The sequence below is a fragment of the Macaca thibetana genome, chromosome 1, assembly GCF_024542745.1.
Source record: "Macaca thibetana thibetana isolate TM-01 chromosome 1, ASM2454274v1, whole genome shotgun sequence".
In the NCBI taxonomy this organism is placed as follows: Eukaryota; Metazoa; Chordata; class Mammalia; order Primates; family Cercopithecidae; genus Macaca; species Macaca thibetana.
In genome coordinates this window covers 9,052,037-9,074,502 of record NC_065578.1, presented here as the reverse complement: position 1 = coordinate 9,074,502, position 22,466 = coordinate 9,052,037, and the positions used below count along the sequence as shown (strand labels likewise).

Genomic DNA, 22,466 nt, shown 5'->3' with positions numbered 1-22,466 from the left:
AGCCTGGCCAACATAGTGAAACCCCATCTCTACTAAAAATACAAAACTTAGCCATGTGTGGTGGCATGCGCCTGTAGTCCCAGCTACTCAGGAGACTGAGGCAGGAGAATCACTTGAACCTGGGAGGTGGAGGTTGCAGCGAGCCGAGATCGTGCCACTGCACTCCAACCTGGGCAACAGAACGAGACTCCATCTCAAAAAAAAAAAAAAAGAGGCCAGGTGCGGTGGCTCATGCCTGTAATCCCAGCACTTTAGGAGGCCAAGGCAGACAGATCACCAGGTCAGGAGATGGAGACCATCCTGGCTAACGGTAACGGAGTGAAAACCCGTTTCTACGTTAAAAAAAAAAAAAAAAAAGGCCGGGCGCGGTGGCTCAAGCCTGTAATCCCAGCACTTTGGGAGGCCGAGACGGGCGGATCACGAGGTCAGGAGATCGAGACCATCCTGGCTAACCCGGTGAACCCGCGTCTCTACTAAAAAATACAAAAAAAACTAGCCGGGCGAGGTGGCGGGTGCCTGTAGTCCCAGCTGCTCGGGAGGCTGAGGCAGGAGAATGGCGTGAACCGGGGAGGCGGAGCTTGCAGTGAGCCGAGATCGCACCATTGCACTCCAGCCTGGGCGACAGAGTGAGACTCAAAAAAAAAAAAAAAGAGTACGCATGGACATACCTAAATCCACTTTTCATTCTCAGAAAGACAACGTGACCATCCTTGGCAAGTGTGTGCCTGCCCCCTACAGGCCTCTCTTCAGGGAGTCTGACTGCACCGGGGCACCTCTAACCCAGCCAGGCACATCTGACCTCCCATGGCACTACTTGTGCCAGAGTGGGAGATAAATTGTGCCAGGTTAATTTGTTAAAGTGCTGGACAAATCGTGTACACTAAGGCCATTTAGATTTGAAAAACTCAAAATAGGCATCTCCCTGGTGGGTATTAGGTATTGAAATTGAAGAGAAGAAAATACATTTCTGAAAAATTTTATAGTAATTACCTTGAAGGAGTAGGGGAGGTTTCTATCTGCTACCTGCTCTTATTGTGAGGTTAATTTTTCATCAGAAATTTACTAAGTGCTGATATGTGCCAGACATATTGTTTCTTTTTTGTTAAATTTTCTAAAATGGATATTGGATAGAGCTTTCTTTTCCCCCCAAATAAGACAATTATCATTAATACAGGTTTAGATATATAGCGGCATCACTGTTGAGGTTTTACAGTGAGAAAGTTGTGTTCTAAATTGACCTAACAATGAAAAACAACTATCTGCCGGGCACGGTGGCTCACACCTGTAATCCCAGCGCTTGGGGAGGCCGAGGTGGGTGGATCACGAGGTCAGGAGTTCAAGACCAGTCTGGCCAAGATGGGGAAACCCTGTGTCTACTAAAAATACCAAAAATTAGCTGGGCATGGTGGCAGGTGCCTGTAATCCCAGCACTTTGGGAGGCTGAGGCGGGTGGATCACCTGAGGTCACGAGTTCGAGACCAGCCTGGCCAACATGGTGACACCCCATCTCTACGAAAATACAAAAATTAGGCCGGGCGTGGTGGCTCATGCCTGTAATCCCAGCACTTTGGGAGGCCAAGGCAGGCGGATCATGAGGTTAGGAGATCAAGACCATCCTAGCTAACACGGTGAAACCACTTCTCTACTAAAAGTACAAAAACATTAGCCGAGCAGGTGGCGGGTGCCTGTAGTTCCAGCTACTTGGGAGGCTGAGGCAGGAGAATGGAGAAAGGCGTGAACCCGGGAGGCGGAGCTTGTAGCGAGCCGAGATCACGCTACTGCACTCCAGCCTGGGCGACAGAGCGCGACTCCATCTCAAATAAATAAATAAATAAATAAATAAATAAATAAATAAATAAAAGCCGGGCGTGGTGGCTCATGCCTGTAATCCTGGCTATTCGGAAGGCTGAGGCGGGAGAATCGCTTGAACCCGGGAGGCAGAGGTTGCAATGAGCCAAGATCGCGCCATTGCACCCCAGCCTCGGTGACTGAGTGAGACTCCATATCAAAAAAAAGAAAAACAAAAACAAAATTAGCCGTGCATGGTGGCATGCGCCTGTAATCCCAGCCACTCGGGAGTCTGAGGCAGGAGAATTGCTTGAACCCAGGAAGGGGAGGTTGCAGTGAGCCAAGATCGCACGACTTCCTCCAGCCTGGCCAGCGTAACATCTTAAAATATGCATTTTTTTTTTTTTTTTTTTTTTTTTTGAGACGGAATCTCACTCTGTCGCCCAGGCTGGAGTGCAGTAGCCGGATCTCAGCTCACTGCAAGCTCCGCCTTCCGGGTTTATGCCATTCTCTTGCCTCAGCCTCCCGAGTAGCTGGGACTACAGGCGCCCGCCACCTCGCCCTGCTAATTTTTTTGTATCTTTAGTAGAGATGGGGTTTCACCGTATTAGCACGAATGGTCTCGATCTCCTGACCTCGTGATCCTCCCGTCTCAGCCTCCCAAAATATGCATTTTTAAGGCCGGGCGCAGTGGCTCATGCCTGTAATCCCAGTACTTTGGGAGGCCGAGGCGGACGGATCACGAGGTCAGGAGATCGAGACCATTCGTGCTAATACGGTGAAACCCCATCTCTACTAAAGATACAAAAAAATTAGCCAGGCGTTGTGGTGGGCGTCTGTAGTCCCAGCTACTCAGGAGGCTGAGGCAGGAGAATGGCATGAACCCGGGAGGCGGAGCTTGCAGTGAGCTGGGATCTCCCCATTGCACTCCAGCCTGGGCAACAGAGCAAGACTCTGTCCCCCCCAAAAAAAAAGCAATGCATTTTAAAAATACTATACTATACTAGGGAGGCTGAGGTAGAAGGACTGCTTGAGCCCTGGAGTTCTAGTCCAGCCTGGGCATCATAGTGAGACCCCATCTCTGAAAACAAACAAACAAACAAAAAACAACGAATACTAAATAAAATGGAAGCATTGGGCCAGGTACAGTGGCTCACTCCTGTAATCCCAGGACTTTGGAAGGCTGATGTAGGCTGATCACCTGAGGTCAGGAGTTCGAGATCAGCCTGGCCAACATGGCAAAACCCTGTCTCTACTAAAAATACAAAAATTAGCTGGGCGTGGTGGCAGGTGCCTGTAATCCCAGCTACTCAGGAAGCTGAGGCAGGGAGAATCACTTGATCCCACGAGATGGAGGTTGCAGTGAGCCAGCATCACGCCTCAGCGACAGGGCAAGACTCCATCTCAAAAACAACAAAATAATTAAAATGGAGACATTGTATTTTGGTTGACCAAGGCAAGCCTGTGTATTCATAGTCTTGCTATTTGAAATAATGGGAAATGAATATCATAAAATTAACTGGGAGTCCCTACTGTGGGAAAAAGCCTGCAAATCTGTTACTCCTGTCTTTTCCTTTCCTGGAGGTGAGGTAAATTACTTTTTCTGTTATATTTCCTTCTACTCATAAAAGTTGTGCTAAAAAGATCTTATAATAGCCCAAGACATCCTAATGAAAGAATGTGATTGAGATGGTGGGAATGTATGTGTCAACAGTATAGTCTGTCTCAGTAGGGTGTCATTAGCAGCAGAAATGGAAGGCAAATTAAAACTAGGTCCTTTATCCTTTTCAGACCCTGCAGCCCCTTTAGCATGCTGCTTCTATATATTTCCTACTCTGAAAAGAAATTAAATGGAAATTGCCTACTCAAAGCCGTTTTAAAAAGTCCTAAGTGTCACCTGGATGCTTCTTTGAGGACTGCCTACATCCTCCTCTGTGAGCCTGCCTTCCTCTCTTTCCTAAGAACGCTCTGCATATTAGTGAAATAAGTGCCTCTTTCTGTTCTGTCTATAGTTAGCCACCAATTAATAAGATGAGCAGAAATGCTCCCATGCTGAGCACTGTGCTAGGGGCAGGGAAGAAGCTGACACTACTTCATGAGGCAAGCTATGTAAGCGCCTTTTTATCTCCTAGGAGAGGCCCTCAATAGGTTCGGTCTACCCCCTGGAGCCTGTAGCTATTTCGGGCTACTCATTAAAGTCAATGTAAGATATTGCTAAAGCCTTTGAATTCTTTAAGTGAATTGCCTCCACTTGAAGTCAGCTAAAAATAGTTCACTTTCGCTCCCCAGGACTGCCCCCAAGTTACATGAACTCCCCCCTAGACTCACACCCCAGCAAAAATACTGATGTCCCCAGCAAGACTAGCTTCCTGTTAAAGATCCAGGGCCTGCTGTGAATACATGCGTAACTGCAAAAATGGAAGCAAAGGATGAACCCAAGTTAAAGCCAAGCACAAGAACATTATGTAAGAAATCAGGACTTTTGGAAAAGGCAGAGATTTTCTTTTCTCTTCAAATAATAAATTACATTTAAAAATTAATGAGAGTATAGGCCAGGTGTGGTGGCTCATGCCTGTAATCCCAGCACTTTGGGAGGCTGGGGCGGGTGGATCACCTGAGGTCAGGAGTTTGAGACCAGCCTGGCCCCGTCTCAACTAAAAATACAAACATTAGCTGGGCATGGTGGCACACACCTGTAATCCCAGCTACTTGGGAGGCTGAGGCAGGAGAATGGCGTGAACCCGGGAGGCGGAGCTTACAGTGAGCTGAGATCCGGCCACTGCACTCCAGCCTGGGCGACAGAGCAAGATTCCGTCTCAAAAAAAAAAAAAAAAAAAAAAATCCCAGCACTTTGAGAGGCCGAGGCGGGTGGATCATGAGGTCAGGAGATCAAGACCATCCTGGCCAACATGGTGAAACCCCCATCTCTACTAAAAATACAAAAATTAGCTGGGCACGGTTATGCACGCCTATAGTCCTAGCTACTCAGGAGGCTGAGGCAGGAGAATTGGTTGAACCAGGGAGGCGGAGGTTGCAGTGAGCCAAGATCACGCCATTGCACTCCAGCCTGGGCAACAGAGCAAGACTCTGTCTAAAAAACAAACAAAAACCCATAATTAATGAGAGTACAAAGCACTATGCCAGACCCATCCATCATAAACTTGAGACCTGCTATGACTTTCTCTTCTTTCATTTGGAACCCACTGTACAATCAGTAGCCTCAGAGTAATTGGCTGAAGAGAGAGCATTCTCGGCCGGGCACAGTGGCTCATGCCTGTAATCCTAACACTTTGGGAAGCCTAGGGGGCTGGATCGCTTGAGCTCGGAAGTTTGAGACCAGCCTGGGCAACACGGCAAGTCCCCATCTCTACAAAAAAAATACAGAAATTAGCTGGGTGTGGTGACACACGCCTATAGTCTCAGCTACTCACAAAGCTGAGGTGGGAGGATCACTTGATCATGGAGGCGGAGGTTGCAGACCGCTGAGATCACGCCACAGTGCTCCAGCCTGGGTGACAGAGTGAGACCTGGTTTCAAAAAAAAGAGAGAAGAATGAGTATTTTGGGGTAGGTAGAGCCAACCCTGACAGAAATAACCTTATCTTGTGTTTACACAGAAGTGAGACTGCAAGAAAGGGAACAATTTGTTTCTGAAACTCCTTGTGACATTTATTATTACAGCAAGTGCTTCTGGTCACCGAGAAATCATATGCATACTGCCTCCGGAGACTCAATGAGAAAATTGGGCTCTGGATACTAAACTGTTCCTTAAATGCTCAAAGCTGATAATATACCAATTTTTTTTTTTTTTTTTTTTTTTTTTTTTTTTTTTGAGACGGAGTCTCGCACTGTGTCACCCAGGCTGGAGTGCAGTGGCGCGATCTCGGCTCACTGCAAGCTCCGCCTCCCAGGTTCACGCCATTCTCCTGCCTCAGCCTCCGAGTAGCTGGGACTACAGGCGTCCGACACCACGCCCGGCTAGTTTTTTGTATTTTTAGTAGAGACGGGGTTTCACCATGTTAGCCAGGATGGTCTCGATCTCCTGACCTCGTGATCCACCCGCCTCGGCCTCCCAAAGTGCTGGGATTACAGGCTTGAGCCACCGCGCCCGGCCTAATATACCAATTTTATACCACATATGTTAAAGGCCTTGAGTAAATTAAAGCAGGTTTTTTAGGGGCTAAAGCAAAGTGGCTTAGGTTGAATAAAGCAGTAGACTCTACCATTTACTTGGTTTCTATTAGAATGGAAAATGCCACACCCAACACAGTGGTTTGGCCCTGTAATCCCAGCTACTTGAGAGGCTGAGGCAGAAGGATTGCTTGAGTCCAGGAGTTCTAGACCAGCCTGGGCAACATAGCAAGGCCTTGTCTCAAAAAACACAAAACAAAAAAAGGCTGGGCATGGTGGCTCATGCCTGTATTCCCAGCACTTTGGGAGGCTGAGGCGGGTAGAACACGAGGTCAGGAGTTCAAGACCAGCCTGGCCAAGATGGTGAAACCCCGTCTCTACTAAAAATATAAAAAAATTAGCCAGGTTTGGTGGCACGTGCCTGTAATCCCAGCTACTTTGAAGGCTGAGGCAGAGAATTGCTTAAACCTGGAGGGACGGAGGTTGCAGTTAGCTGAGATCGCGCCACTGCACTCCAGTCTGGGTGACAGAGCAAGGCTCCATCTCAAAAAAAAAAAAAAAAAAAAAAAAATTAGCCGGACATGGTAGTAGGTGCCTATAATCCCAGCTACTTAGGAGGCTGAGGCAGGAGAATCACTTAAACCTGAGAGGCGGAGGTTGCAGTGAGTCAAGATTGTGCCACTGCACTCTAGCCTGGGCAACAGAGGAACTCTGTCTCAAAAAAAAAAAAAGGAAAATGCCTCACTCATAGCTGCTTTGATACATTGGAGTATGAATCAGAAAACTTTTAGTCATACCTCTCTCTGCTGGAGTAAAACATACTTCCTTGCTCTACTGTTTGGGGCTAGGCCGTAAGATGAGATGGCCAATGACTTTCCAAAGTGCTTCCACAATTGGGCTTGCTGCTCTTGTTCTTCTACCATTCATCATAAGAGGAATATGCCCTGGCTAGCGTCTAATCCAAGGAGGAGGAAACTTGAGGCAGATTTAATCCCAGTCTGTGGCTAAACCTTGCTGATCCCGTCCTGACTCAGCAGAGTCATAGGCAACTCACAGCCTGAAGCCAGGCAATTTGTAGACCCCTGAGCAAAAAAAAAAACCACTATATTTTGAGGTGGTTTGTTATACAGCATTATTGCAGCAATAGCTGGCTAATATACTCCTCTTGTTCAATTTTAGCCCATCTTCCATGCTATAGCCATAGTCAGCTATTTAAATACAATTCTGATGACGTCATATTCTTATTTAAACCCTGCAATCATTCTCATTACTCTTGGAATAAAAACCAAATGCTTAGCATGACCTATAAAGGCCTGTATGATTTGGGTCTGGCCTCTCTCTCCATCACTGCACTCCAGCCCCCAGCGTTCTCTCAGTCATTTGATCTCATCATGTTCTCTTGCCTCCTCACGACCTTTTTTGTATGGGCTGATCCCACTGTTGGCTTTGCTCTTCTCCCCACTCTTTGATTAGTTAACTCCAACTTATACCTGGAGTGTAAGCTTAAATATTACTTTCCCAAGGAAGCTCTCCTTGACTGTTACTACAAGGTTAGATTCTCAGTTGTATGGTCCCACAGCCCCTTGTATGTCAGCTTTTAGCATTTAATTACAGTTGCAATGAATTATTCAATCATGTAATTCATTGATGTCTCTTACTCACTATGAGGTCAAGGACAATGTATGTCTGCTTTGCTGCTTTATCCCCTGCCTAGTACACTGCCATGCACCTGGAAAGAACTCAATAAATATTCCTTGAATGAGTGATTGACTGAAGAGACTGGCTATGTTTGATCAAAAGTCAGGAGAAGGGCCGGGCACAGTGGCTCAAGCCTGTAATCCCAGCACTTTGGGAGGCCGAGATGGGCGGATCACGAGGTCAGGAGATCGAGACCATCCTGGCTAACCCAGTGAAACCCCGTCTCTACTAAAAAAAAATACAAAAAACTAGCCGGGCGAGGTGGCGGGCGCCTGTAGTCCCAGCTACTCGGGAGGCTGAGGCAGGAGAATGGCGTGAACCCAGGAGGCGGAGCTTGCAGTGAGCTGAGATCCGGCCACTGCACTCCAGCCTAGGCGACAGAGCGAGACTCCGTCTCAAAAAAAAAAAAAAAAAAAAAAAAAAAGGTCAGGAGAAGGTATGAATCAGTGCAATTGAAAAGAATATTAAGAGCTTAGTGTAAGGTAGTATGAATATTGGAACAAGGTCAGAAAGATACTCACAAACGAAACACAGTCTTTTGTTAGTCACAGAGCCAGGTGAGTTATAGTAATAATGAGAGTCAGATGTCCAAATGTTACTGAATTCAAAATTAAAACTATGGTAATAAAAGGAACTGTCATTAGCTGCAGGGAGGTTGACAACGTGGAAAAGTTGGACTGTGATAGAATGACCAATGGACCATAGTGCTAGAATTTGAAAGTTAGATCAAAACTATGCCTTTTGGCTGGGTGTGGTTGTTCATACCTGTAATCCCAGCACTTTGGGAGGCTGAGGTGGGAGGATCACTTGAGGCCGGGAGGTGGAGGCTGCAGTGAGCTCTGATCATGCCACTGCACTCCAGCTTGGGTTACAGAGTGAGACCCTGTCTCAAAAAACAAAACAAAACCTATGCCTTTTTGGGGTTGTAACTTTTTTTTTTTTTTTTTTTTGAGACGGAGTCTGGCTCTGTCGCCCAGGCTGGAGTGCAGTGGCGCGATCTCGGCTCACTGCAAGCTCCGCCTCCCGGGTTCACACCATTCTCCTGCCTCAGCCTCCCGAGTAGCTGGGACTACAGGCGCCCACAACCGCGCCCGGCTAATTTTTTGTATTTTTAGTAGAGACGGGGTTTCACTGTGGTCTCGATCTCCTGACCTTGTGATCCGCCCGCCTCGGCCTCCCAAAGTGCTGGGATTACAGGCGTGAGCCACCGCGCCCGGCCTGGGGTTGTAACTTTTAAAATAGTGTGTTGGCTAGGCATAGTGGCTCACACCTGTAAATCCCAGCACTTTGGGAGGCTGAGGCGGGCAGATGATTTGAGGTTAGGAGTTCAAGACCAGCCTGGCCAATATGGTGAAACCCTGTCTCTACCAAAAAGTACAAAAGGCTGAGGCAGGAGAATGGAGTGAACCCGGGAGGCCGAGCTTGCAGTGAGTTGAGATCACGCCACTGCACTCCAGCCTGGGCAACAGAGTGAGACTCCGTCTCAAAAAAAAAAAAAAAAAAAAAAAACATTCTTTTGCTATTAAGTATCTTGGTCTATTTCCCTTGGCTCCATAGCTTGTACTAATTAAAATGATTTCAACAGAAGATCCTAGGGTGCAGCTTTATTTTCTTCCCTCCCTCCCTCCCTCCCTCCCTCTCTCTCTCTCTCTCTTTCTTTCTTTCTTTTTGCCATCTGTGTTGGCTCTCATGTTCTTTGCTTAAATAATTAATAATCATTACTATCTGTTAGGCAGCATGTGAGGGAAGAGTGTGTCATCTTGGAGCCCAGGATATTAACGCTATGCCTGTCCCCTCTGCATAAGCTTTCATGTGAGGCTCTTCATTAGCTGACACCAGGGGATGGATCTGCTGCCCTCAATCTTTAGTGTTTATTATCAATAAAAAAGAGCCCCCTCTGATTCACCAGCTGGGGCAGATACTGCTGACGGACAGGAAGTAATTTCCCAAAAGAACAGTAACGAAGAAAGTGAGGTGGAAGTGAGCCACAAAGTTCATTTAGATAGAGCAGTCTCTGCTGGACCGGATGCAAAATCTAAGTGGCTGTCACACTGCAGCAAGCTAGACCTCAGTGTTACAAATAGCAAAGGATTTCAGAAAAAAAAAAAAAAAAAAAAAACCTAGATGAACATATGAAAGAGATGTATAAACAGGACAGTTTATAGTCTAGGGTCAGTTTATTTATTTATTTATTTATTTATTTATTTATTTAGAGAGGGGGGGTCTTGCTCTTGTTGCCCAGGCTGGAGTACAATGGTGCAATCTCGACTCACCGCAACCTCTGCCTCCCAGGTTCAAGCGATTCTCCTGCCTCAGCCTCCCGAGTAGCTAGGACTACAGATGCATGCCACCATGCCTGGCTAATTTTTGTATTTTTAGTAGAGACGGGGTTTCACCATGTTGGTCAGGCTGGTCTCAAACTCCCAATCTTGTGATCTACCTGCCTTGGCCTCCCAAAGTGCTAGGATTACAGGCATGAGCCACGGTGCCCGGCCGGTGTGTTTATTATTTTATTATTTTTATTTTATTTTTTTGAGATGGAGTCTCAGTCTGTTGCCCAGGCTGGAGTGCAGTGGCGTGATCTTGGCTCATGCAACCACTGCCTCCCAGGTTCAAGCGATTCTCCTGCCTCAGCCTCCCAATTAACTGGGATTATAGGCATGCACCACCACACCTGGCTAATTTCTGTATTTTTAGTAGAGACAGGGTTTTGCCATGTTGGCCAGGCTGGTCTCAAACTGGGGTAAGTTTAAAAATTGCTACTGTTGGCCAGGCACTGTGACTCACGCCTGCAATCCCAGCACTTTGGGAGGCTGACGCGGGTGGATTGCCTGAGCTCAGGAGTTCGAGACCAGCCTGGGCAACATGGCGAAACCCCATCTCTACTAAAATACAAAAAATTAGCCCGGTGTGGTGACACACGCCTGTAGTCTCACCTACTGAAAAGGCTGAAGCAGGAGAATTGCTTGAACCCAGAAGGCTGAGGTTACAGTGAGGCAAGATAGTGCCTCTGCACTCCAGCCTGGTCGACAGAGCGACAGAGCGAGACTCCTCAAAAAAAAAAAAATTGCTACTGTCTTACAATGGTGAAAGTCAGGAGCAAAGTTATATATGTTTAATTGTAACAGACTGTACTGCTTGTTTACAACAACAAACTACTAGGCAATCTATATTCAATAAGGTGAGGAAAGAATTGCTTGTCAGGAGTGGTCTTTTCAGTCTCACCTGAATACACTGATAACATTACAACATCTACAGCTATGAAATGCCATTTATATGCCGGGGAGAGAGGGGGAAGGCAGCTATTTAATTATTCCCAGAGGGTACAGGCTATTTGCTTTTAGGGATGGTCATTTTTTTGGGTCCTTAATTAGACAATAACCAGCAGGAAAAAATGGTGATAAACAGACTGCTATGCTTAAAGGCTAATCAGCTGAGTATATGGATCCAAATTAAGGTCTTATGTTGCTTTGTCTTTACTAGGTGATTAGAATGTTTCAGGCTTCACAGACAAAATACACTTAGAAGACATGTTGGTTGATCAAAACACTCAGCCAAAGAAATGAATAATTATTTCTTTATACTGTTCCCAAACACATAAAAGCTGGGTTCTGTGATGTGGGGAGGATCTACTCACCAGATGCTACAGAGACTAACACTCGGGGGGCACGCTGGCAGAGAGCCAGATGTTCATAGCTGCACATACCCCACTCATGACACAAAATCTGTATATTCACCGATCTACAAAATGCTTTCATCATTGTGTTTAATAATTCCTTATCATCTCCAAAGTAAAATTAGATGACAAGTGTTTGCCAACGCACAACACAAGAGGGTGACACATGACTCTGACACTCTTTGTCTGCTGTGCACTTAGTCTCCTTTTAATTGTCTGTCTTCAGAGAAGTTAGAGCTATACCAAATGCAAACAGGATGGCAAACAGAGAGACCAGAGCAAAAGATCATTTTTTCACTTTCTAAATACTGGAAGTTTTTTTTTTTTTTTTTGAGACGAGTCTTGCTCTGTCGCCCAGGCTGGAGTGCAGTGGCCGGATCTCAGCTCACTGCAAGCTCCGCCTCCCGGGTTTACGCCATTCTCCTGCCTCAGCCTCCCGAGTAGCTGGGACTACCTACAGGCGCCCGCCACCTCACCTGGCTAGTTTTTTTTGTATTTTTAAGTAGAGACGGGATTTCACCGTGTTAGCCAGGATGGTCTCGATCTCCTGACCTCGTGATCCGCCCGTCTCGGCCTCCCAAAGTGCTGGGATTACAGGCTTGAGCCACCGCGCCCGGCCTGGAAGTTATTAATTTACCCATTCTGACCTTGTATTTGCTCAACTTATAAGCAGAAGACTTTCTTATACAGTAAAATTTAAGTCGTTGCCATAAACCCCTAACTGCTTTAAAATAGCTCTTCTGCCTATAGCTAGTGCCGAGGTGGGAGGATTGATTGAGACCAGGAGTTAAGAGGACTGCCTGAGCAACATGGCGAACCCCATCTCTTAAAAAAAAAAAAAAAAAAGTCGGGTCCGGTGGCTCACGCCTGTATTCCCAGCACTTTGGGAGGCCGAGGCGGGTGGATCACCTGAGGTCAAAAGTTTGAGACCAGCCTGGCGAACACAGTGAAACCCTGTCTCTACTAAAATACAAAAATTAGCTGGGCATGGTGGTGGGTGCCTGTAATCCCAGCTACTCAGGAGGCTGAGACAGGAGAATCGCTTGAACCTAGGATGCAGAGGTTGCAGTGAGCCGAGATCGTGCCACTGCACTCTAGCCTGGGTGACAGAGCAAAACTCTGTCTTAAAAAAAGAAAAAAAAATTAGCTGGGGATGGTGGCACATGCCTGTAGCCCTAGCTGCTCCGGAGACTGAGGCAGGAGAATTGCTTGAATCCACAAGTTTAGGGTATAGTGAGCTAGGACCACGCCACTGTGCTCCAGTCTGGGTAACAGAAGGAGATCCCATCTCTAAATAAATAAAAAATAGTTATCCTTCCCTGCAGCCTGCTATGGTTGCACTGTTATTTCATACTTCGCCTGAAAATTTTACTCTTATAGTTATCCTTTGCTGTAGAAAACAGTTTTTTGACTGGGCACGGTGACTCATGCCTGTAATCCCAGCACTTTGGGAGGCTGAGGCCGGGTGGATCACTTGAGGTCAGGAGTCTGACACCAGCCTGGCCAACATGGTGAAACCCTGTCTCTACTAAAAATACAAAAATTAGCTGGGCATGGGGGCGCACGCCTGTAATCCCAGCTACTAGGAAGGCTAAGGCAGGAGAATCGCTTGAACACAAGAGGGTTGTGAGCCAACACAGAGGCTGCAGTGAGCCAAGATCACATCACTGCACTCCAGCCTGGGCGACGAGACTCCATCTGAAAAAAAAAAAAGAAAAAAGAGAAAAAAAATAGCGTTTTTTCTTTTTTGCTCCAGAAAGCAACTATTTAAAGATACTTAATAGGCCGGCATGCTGGCTCACAGCTGTAGTCCCAGCACTTTGGGAGGCTGAGGCCGACAGATCGCTTGAGGTCAGGAGTTCAAGACCAGCCTGGCCAACATGGTGAAACCCCGTCTCTACTAAAAATACAAAAAAATTAGCTGGGCATGGTGGCAGGTGCCTGTAATCCCAGCTACTCAGGAGGATGAGGCAGGAGAATCACTTGAATCCAGGGGGTGGAAGTTGCAGTGAGCCAAGATTGCACCACTGCGCTCCATCCTGGGCAACAGAGGGAGACCCCATCTCAAAAAAAGAAAAAAAAGATAACTCATATATGTTCTGGGACCACATGGAGGCCCTCTCCAGAGCTGAAAGGAGAAAATATCGAACCATAAATGCAGTGAGAGAAGAGTAAGGAAGACTGATAGCTCTGGGGAGTGTAGGGGAGTAGGAGTGGCTGGCTGATGGAAGGGAAAGTACTGGATGCAGTATTTACACATTCATTTTGTTCCTGCAGTAATATTTCTGGATACAGGTATTGTTCTTGGTGGCATGGCCCTTGCCCTCCTGGAGTTTATAGCCATGCTGTGGGACTAAAATTTAAGCATAGGTTAGCTAAGCTAGCATAGGTTAAGAGGTCTCCCGGAAGAAGACCAAATATTCAGGCAGGTGAAGTGGGGGAGAAATTGGAAAAGAGCCATCGAGGCCAAGGCAACAGCACAATCAGGAGACCTGAAGCACAGAAGAGCTCCCTGTGATCAAGGAACAGGGAGAAGGCCCATGTGCGGCTAGAGCCCAGTTGGCAAAAGTGGTTCAAGAACAGGCTGTAGCCAGATCCTGCAAGGCCTTGTTGCCACGCTAAGGACTTTGAACTTCCTCGTGAAAATGAAGAAAAGTCGTTGAATAGCGCAGGTCTGACAGATTTTAAGAAGTTTCCTCTAGTTGCTGTGTGGGCAGTGGATGGGGGTGTAAGGAGAGCCTAAAGGAGAGACTGCTTGAAGGGTTATTGCGGGAGTCAAGGTGACAGCTAGTGGCAGGTTAAACTGGGAAAGAGGGGTCGAGATGGTAGGAGGTGGAGAGATTAAGGATATCATTTAGAGTTGGAAACAACATGGACTGGAAATTAAGAATAAAGGAAAGAGTGGTGTCAACGGTACACTTTAAGTGTCTGGTGTAAGCAACTGGGTAGAGTGGTGCCAGTTACTGAAGGTGGGGACCTTGGAGGAGAAACCCACTTGGGGACCCTTTTTTTTTTTTTGGAGACAGAGTTTTGCTCTTGTTACCCAGTCTAGAGTGCAATGGCGCAATCTCAGACCACCGCAACCTCCGCCTCCCGGGTTCAAGCGATTCTCCTGCTTCAGTCTCCTGAGTAGCTGGGATTACAGGTGCCCGCCACCACGCCCGGCGGGGGACCTAGTAAGTATGAAAAAGTGTGAGCAGGCCGGGCGCGGTGGCTCACGCCTGCAATCCCAGCACTTCCGGAGGCCGAGTCTGTAATCCTAGCACTTTGGGAGGCCGAGACGGGCGGATTACGAAGTCAGGAGATCGAGTCCATCCTGGCTAACCCGGTGAAACCCCGTCTCTACTAAAAAAACACAAAAAACTAGCCGGGCATGGTGGCGGGCGCCTGTAGTCCCAGCTACTCCGGAGGCTGAGGCAGGAGAATGGCGTAAACCCGGGAGGCGGAGCTTGCAGTGAGCTGAGATCCGGCCACTGCACTCCAGCCTGGGCGACAGAGCGAGACTCCGCCTCAAAACAAAAACAAAAACAAAAACAAAAACAAAAATTAGCCGGGAGTGGTGGCGCATGCCTGTACTCTCAGTTACTCAGGAGACTGAGGCAGGAGAATCGCCAGAACCCGGGGGAGGTTGCGGTGAGCCGAGATCGCGCCACTGCACTCAAGCCTGGGCGACAGAGCGAGACTCCGTCTCAAAAACAAACAAAAAAAACCCCCAAATGAGTAAAGAGTAATGTGGATATTATAAACAAACAAAAAGGGACTTCGTATTCTTTTTGCATAGGGAAGGGGAAGAAATGTAGCGAAGTGGAAGAGGATGGCACAGAAAAGGTGTAAAAAGAAAGGCTGTGGAAAGAGTGGGGTAGGAGGGCTTCTGAACTGGGGTTAGTGTCACATTGTGTACTGGTAATTTAAACTGCTGAAAATGAGACCACACTTAAAGATACAGGTCCCTCTAAAAGGAAGGCGGATGTTAAAAGCAATTTGCATTTTACCTAAAATGGGCTGCTTCTCCCTGTACTCTCTCCAAATACCGCCAGACTTTCTGTAGAAACATTTTAATCAGGGGCACCCTTCCCCCAAAAAATGCACTCACTACCAGTACACACGACCTTCTGAGTTTAATGGACCTACGGAGGCCCATTCCTGGGCTCTCTGGGCTCGGTTAATCCCAGGTTAGGCCCCAAACTCAGAGGGTAGCAACGTCCCCAGCTCAACGACGCAGGAAGACCACGCCTCTAAATGTTGTGCAACCTCGTCCATTTCAGAATTTTCCGGGGTTCTGGGTAAACTGGCCTCACCAAGGATTCTGCCCATTCTGGTTGCTCCCGTTTTTAAACACAGACCGGTGTGTGGGAGAGGGCATTATTTTTCCGGAACACTGTGCTCCTGCAGCAGATAGGGACACGCAGAGTGGCTTTACCGCAGCGCCAGCTTCATCCTTACCCGGCTCCTCCTCCAGGCTGCCGCCTCCTCCTCCCGCCCACCCCGCCTTCCCCGCCCACCCCCGGGCCGCTCCTCCCCTTTGCTCTCAGCGAGGATTCAGCCACTCACTACCCGCGCCCTGTGCCTTTCGCCCACCTCATAGCCCCGCCCCTATGCCGCTGGTCACGCCCTCTTTCAGAAGGGCCCAATGAGCGTCCACGTTTGCCGCAAGACCCCGCCCCATAGCGTGCAGCCCCCGCCCGCAGGCTGAGTTAACCAATTCGCGGCCCCGGACACCTCCCCACCCTCAGCCCCCGCCCCGGCGCCCGGCCCCCGGCGCCCGCCTCTCTCCGGGGCGTTGCCGCCGCCGCGCTTCAGCAGCCCGCGCGGAGCCAGATGCCGCCCCCTCCGCCGGTCCCTCCCTCGGCGGCCTGGCGCCTCCTTCCCTCCCCACCTCGGTGACTCTCGGAGCGGGAGGCGGAGGCTGAGGCGGCCGCTCCCGCTGCTGCTACTGACGCCGCCGCCGCGGCCGCTTGGGCTGAGCACGCCCCGGAACAGGCCGCCGCGCGCTGCGCCCCGGACCCGCTGCCCCCGCCGGCCCGGCCGGGTCGGGCGGCCCAGGTAAGCGCCAAGGCCGGGCCGCGCCTGCAGCGCCCGGGCCCGCGTCGCGCAGCGCCGGGGCTGGGGGGAGCGGCCAGCCCTTTGTCTGCCGGGGAGGGGCCGCGGAGAGCGCCCCCGACCCCGTTCGGACCCCTGCCCGCCCCGGCGGCGTGGCGTCCTGGTCTGGGCCTGGCCGCCTCTCGCCGCAGACCACCTCCCGCCTCCCTCACCTTCGCCCGGGGGTTGCCTCCACAGGTGTCCGCGCCGCCCACCCTGTTGCTCACCTCACCGCGTCTGGGTGGCTGTCATCGCCAGTCCGCCCTCCCGACCTCTGGGCCTTGCCTCTTCCCTCACCTGCGCCCACTGCCAGGCTCTCACTCTCCATATTTCCCCAAACCAAACGCTGGGCCGCCCTTCCTCCCTCTGTAGTTTGATTGAACTGTCGTCTCCTGATTCCCCCCCTCCCAGGTGAGCCTTCCTGGAAGGTACCTGGTGAGGGCACATGTCTCACTTGGATGGCGGGCGTGTATGCACGAACCTGCAAAATTAACCACCTGGAGCCCCAAACTGCACCTCTCACCTCCTTTTCATCACCCCACCCCAACCACCTTCCTTTTTTTGGAGCCTGGTAACTGAGACACTCAGGTCTGGACACCCAGCCTCTGCTAGGCCCTCCATCCCTCTCTCTGCCTTGTGAGCTGAACTTGTCTGAGCAGTACCTGTTGTCAGGTTAGCCCCTGGGAAGGCGGCGGGGGCCGTGTTGGCAGCAAATCAAGAGTTTTATGAATAATGAGACGTGTGGCTTGCAGCACCTCCTATCTGAGGATCTTAGTATGCTCCAGCTGTGAATTATTTTGTCTCCTGTCACTCACAGAACTGAGAGAAACATGTCCGGCCAACTGCTGGGTAAATTGAGGCACAGGTTGTGTGGGTAAGGGACCTGGAGGCAAGTCAGGGTTTGTCTTGAGGTTCTGTTCTCAGGAGCCGTGGCTCTTAGCTCCCTTCTACAACTACTGGGCTCCAGTTCCTGGCGTGTGTCCCCAAGTGATAACTGATCTCTTGTGCCGTTAAAGTGTCCAGAGATACCAGCAGCTTCCTCAGATTTAAAGTAGGTCTTTGGATCATAAATAAAGGTGCCGGCTGTTAAATGCCAATGTGTCATTCACGGTTTGCTGGTGGAGTTCGTGGTCCTCCCTTGTAAATACAAATCACCTCTATGGGATGGAGATTCATTCATTCAGTAGTGAGCATTTACTGTGTGCCAGGCACCATTCTAAGTACTGGGGCTTTAGTGGTGAAGACAGACACGGTTTCTGCCCTCCCTAGAGATGACATTCTAAACAGGAGGGAAGTCAGATAGTAAGTGAGTAAACAAACAAGTGGACAAAGTAATTTCGGTAGTGTTAAGTGCTGCAAAGGTGGAGAGGGGCCAGATTACATACAAGAATCTGTGGATCAGGGCGGGCTTAGTGGTTCATGCCTGTAATCCCAGCACTTTGGGAGGCCGAGGCAGGTGGATCACAAGGTCAGGAGTTTGAGACCATCCTGACCAACATGGTGAAACCCCGTCTCTGCTAAAAATACAAAAATTAGCTGAGTGTGGTGGCGTGTGCCTGTAGTCCCAGCTACTTGGGAGGCTGAGGCAGGAGAGTTTCCTGAACCTGGGAGAGGGAGGTTGCAGTGAGCCGAGATCGCACCACTGCACTCCAGCCTGGGCAACAGAGCAAAACTCCGTTTTGGGGGGCGGTGGGGAAAAATAACCTGTAGATCAAAACAAATATTTTGTAGGTCGTAATAAAGAGTTAGGATTTTATTCCAAACACAGAGGCCATTGCAGGGTTTTAAGCAGAGAAAGGATAAAGTCTGATTTGTTCCCAAAGATTGTTTTGGCTGCTGTATAGAGACTGGATTCTAAGGAGCAAAGGTGGAGGCAGGGATACCAGTTATGAGACAGACTATTGCAGCTACCTGGCAAGAGATGATGGTGGCTTGAGGGATCGGGGCAGTGGCAGTGGAAACGAAGAGGTGGAATTAGTGTGTTCCCTCTGGGAGAGCTGCAAAGCAAAACTTTGGAGACTGAGAGTTAGATGTCCCATAACGATGTGCTCATAGAACAGGTCCCCGCCTCCTTGATTGGAGAGGGTTTGTGGGTTTAAAAACCAGTTAGAGGTGGAGGAGGGCAGAATACACCAGGTTTCATTCCCACATCCGGTTGTATTATTTAAATGGGAACATTACTGCTTCTGTTGGAAGATGTTGCACCAAGAAATTGGGCCTGTTCTCATGGTAGGTGGGAGAAAGATTCACTGGCCACAAACGAGCTGTTAACCAGAATGAGGCCGGGTACAGTGGCTCACCCCTGTAATGCCAGCATTTTGGGAGGCCAAGGCGGGTGGATCACCTGAGGTCAGGAGCTCGAGACCAGGAGCAACATGGTGAAAACCCATCTCTACTAAAAATACAAAAATTAGCTGGGCATGATAGTGGGTGCCTGTAATCTGAGCTACTTGGGAGGCTGAGGTTGGAGAATCGCTTGAACCCGGGAGCTGGAGGTTGCAGTGAGCCAAGATTGCGCCACTGCACTCCAGCCTAGGCGACAGAGGAAGATTCCGTCTAAAAACAAAAAACAAAAACAGAATAAAACTTGATCTCCATGCTCTTCCAAATCTGTGCTGTCAGAACATGTCAGAATGAGAGGACCTTGGGGGTTACACAGGCCAGCTCCTTCTTTTATGGTTAAGCATCTGTGGCCCCTAGAAGCTGGCTCTTTTGAAGCCCTATAGCAGTTTATGCATTTTCTTATGATGTCTGCCAGTTTCTACCCCCTCTTTCAGGTCCATGTGTACATGTGTGACTCTAAGCTTTCTGAGGCCAGATCTCTACTGGGTTTGTCTTTGCATCGGCCACGGTGTCTGAATCAGTGCCCTGCACACAATGTAAACTCTTCAAATATTGGTTGACTTGCCTGGGTATCTCATGGCACCAAGACTCCTGCCCCTGCCCTGTCTTTTCATCAGACTGTGCTTCCTGTAGACGCCTCATCTGGGGTGCAATATAGTGTAAACCCAGCAGTCTCTTGTTCACAGGGCTCACATGACAGGGCAGCCCTTCCTTGATGGATCTGCTCGCTCCATCCCTGCCTGTGGGGAACAGCTGCTGCGGTGCTGACCAAGTAGTCACTTGACACTTAGCAAATATGAAGTGTAGCTCTTTTTTTTTTTTTTTTTTTGAGACGGAGTTTTGCTCTTGTTGCCCAGGCTGGAGCACAATAGCGCAATCTTGGCTCACTGCAACCCTCCACCTCCTGGGTTCAAACGATTTTCCTGCCTCAGCCTCCCAAGTAACTGGGATTACAGGCGTGTACCACCACGTCTGGCTAATTTTTGTATTTTTAGTAGAGATGGGGTTTTACCTAGTTGGTCAGGCTGGTCTTGAACTCCTGACCTTAGGTGATCCACCCACCTCGGCCTCCTAAAGTCCTGGGATTAGAGGCGTGAGCCACCGTGCCCGGCCTGAAGTGTAGCTCTTAATTAGACCATGGACTTTGTACTAAGACCATCAGGTTTGGATCTTGATTCCGCCATCAGGAGCTGCATGATCTTCAGCAGGTAACTTAATCTCTGTGTGTCTCAGTTTCCCCATATGTACAATAGTAATACTTTCCTCATGGAGTTGTTGGGAGGATTAAATTAAGTAATACCTAGTAGATATTCAGAAGACCACCTAGCACTTGGTATATGCTAAATTGAAGTAACTATTATTTCACCTTTGTCTGCTTCTTACCTCCCACCAGCATTTAAGCTCTTTGAGAGCAGAGATTTTTGTCTCTTTTTGTTTACTCTTATAATCTGGTACCTAAACTTTGTAGTACTCTGAAAATACTTGTTGAATTGAATGACTTATTGAGCAGCTATGTCCTAGGCACTGTTGCGGATGCTACGGACATAGCCAAGAACAAGATCTTTAAGATGCATGCTCTTATGAAGTTTATCTTCTAGTGGGAGAGACAGATAGTAAACAAATAAACGAGTCAACAAAAGAATGTAGGGTGGTGAAAGAGATACGGGGGGAAATAAAACAGAAGATGGAAAGTGGCTGGGATGAGGGTTAGGGTCATAACTTTAGCTCTGAGAAGGTGGCTTTTGGGAGACATGGATGGTGATCCAGGGGGACAGCTTTGTGGTCAGAGAGGACTGCAAGAATGATCAACCCAGAGGGGCTGGAGTGTGGTTAGCGATGAATCAGCAGGGGCCACATTTGTGGCTGTGGCAAGGAGTTTGGATTTTACTCTTGAATTCTGAACAGTGGGAAGCCACTGAATAGGAACTTTTCCTGGGGGTCTAGGAGAATATTTGAGTCCACACTAAAAGACAGAACAGGACATTAGGAAGAGCAGCTGGGAGAGGCTCTCCTTGTCCTGGGAGGCTTTTGGAGGCCAGCTAGAGTATTGAGTTTCTTCCCATCAGGTTCCTCATTTCTCTGGCCTGGTCCCCTGAAGATGAGGGAAGCATCAGCTAGGTTGATGACGGTCCTGGTTTGTGTGTCTCTGTGTCCTGCATTTTATTGAGCTTCCTTTTTTCTAAGTCCCTAAGTCATCAGCAGACATTTCTTGAGTTGAATGAATGAGTGTTGCCAGTGCTTAGCAGCTCGTCGTCTACAGTGGAATGTCTGTGTTCTCTGCTCCTCTCTGTGTGAGTTAAAGCTTCTTATCTTGGCAGTGACTCTTAAGTAGTCTTGGAGTTTTGCAGCCATTCTTTATAAATGCATCAGAGGCACACATACATATATATCACAGTTTCTTTGTTGGGAGTATACCAAGATTGACTGGACAGCTTTCCTACCCCCACCCCATCCCCACTTCTCTGCCAGTCCCTGCTATCACCAGGCCCCTCTCTAGAGGGTTGGGCCAGACTGACACCTCTGACCATCTCCTGTTTGATTACTTGATTAGGAACACAATGGCACCTAGAAAGCATTGGCTGTCTTTCGTCTGGGTTGGGCGGAGTTGGGTAACTCCGCAGAGGACTGAGAGAAATGGCATTTCAAACCCAGGGACTCCACTCACCAGGAATCCAGAGTGGGCCTCTTTAGACTGAGTGCCGTTGGCCAGCTTTTCAGATCCCTTTTTGGTCCTCCCATCATCAGTTATTGTCCACGATGTCACTTGCTCTGCTAACCTTGAGAGACCAACGCGAGTTAGTGGGAATCAAATAGGACGCTTGTGCTGCAGGTCACTTTCAGAGTCCTGGGGCATTTTATTGGCAGAATCTGAAATGCCTGCTAGTCATATGTCATTTGTAGCCTTGTAAAAACTAAACACAGAGTGAGTGCAAGCTTTTTCTCATGTAGCTGGTTTTCTTATTATGAGAGAGATATGTGCTCATTTAGAAAATGAGAAAGGGAATGATAGGGGCATTTTACATACACTGTCTCATTTCATCCTCATGGTTTCTGAGATACATACCATTATTACCATTTTGTATGTTAAGAAGCTGAGGCCTCGAAATGTTAAGTAAAGTGTTTGAGGTCGAGCTAGTTGGGAACAGAATCAGATTCAAACCAGGCAGTGTGACTCCCAAGCAGATCTCTGAGCACCATGTCATATACTGATTCTCAGCAGAAACCATAGAGAAGAAAGAAGTCTCCCTTAAGCCCAACGTAGGTGACATTCTTAGGGTAGTCAGAGTTAACTTGCGGGCTGCTCCAAAGGGTTTGAATCCTAGGCCCTTTCCCTGTCTTGTCTGACCCTGGGCAAGCTAATTAACCTCCCTTTGCTTTACTTTCCCTGACTGTAAATGGGAATAATGATACTTGTACCTTTGTAGTTCCCAGGGGCATGATGGTGTTTGAGCCAAAGTGCTTTTGAACTTCTTTCATGAAAGGGAACTGAGTACCAACTACTGTTATACTCAGTTATTAAAGACCTATTATGCTCTGGTCCTCCATGAAGCCTTGTTAAAAAGGGAAAGACAACAGTCCCCAGAGGGAAGGGTGTCCTTCTGTGGGGAATAGCTGGAGAAAAACATTGTTCTCCCCTTTTGAAGTTTCTGAAGGATTGAGGGTCGTACCTGTGGCTTCATTTTGCATGCCTGTGTTGCAGCGTGTAAGCTCCTGTAAACAGGGGTGTGTTCTGTGCATCGTAACATGATTGA

The 22,466-nt window shown here is 48.5% G+C and overlaps 1 protein-coding gene across 5 annotated transcripts in view; it reads left to right on the top strand.

Annotated features, from left to right (window-relative positions):
* Positions 1-22,466, top strand: part of CTNNBIP1 (catenin beta interacting protein 1) — a 668,528-nt gene that overhangs the window by 588,168 nt on the left and 57,894 nt on the right. For 3 of the 5 annotated variants that reach the window (XR_007725297.1, XM_050789268.1, XM_050789284.1), the window contains exons 1-2: positions 16,280-16,335; positions 19,547-19,922. Coding sequence is in view for 2 of the 5 variants with exons in the window: in XM_050789268.1 (XP_050645225.1) it covers positions 19,852-19,922 (71 nt within the window). In the remaining 3 variants the exon portion in view is untranslated. Of the gene's footprint in view, positions 1-16,171; positions 16,336-19,546; positions 19,923-22,466 lie in introns of those variants that run through there. The other 2 variants (XM_050789296.1, XM_050789292.1) reach the window with 2 other exon arrangements.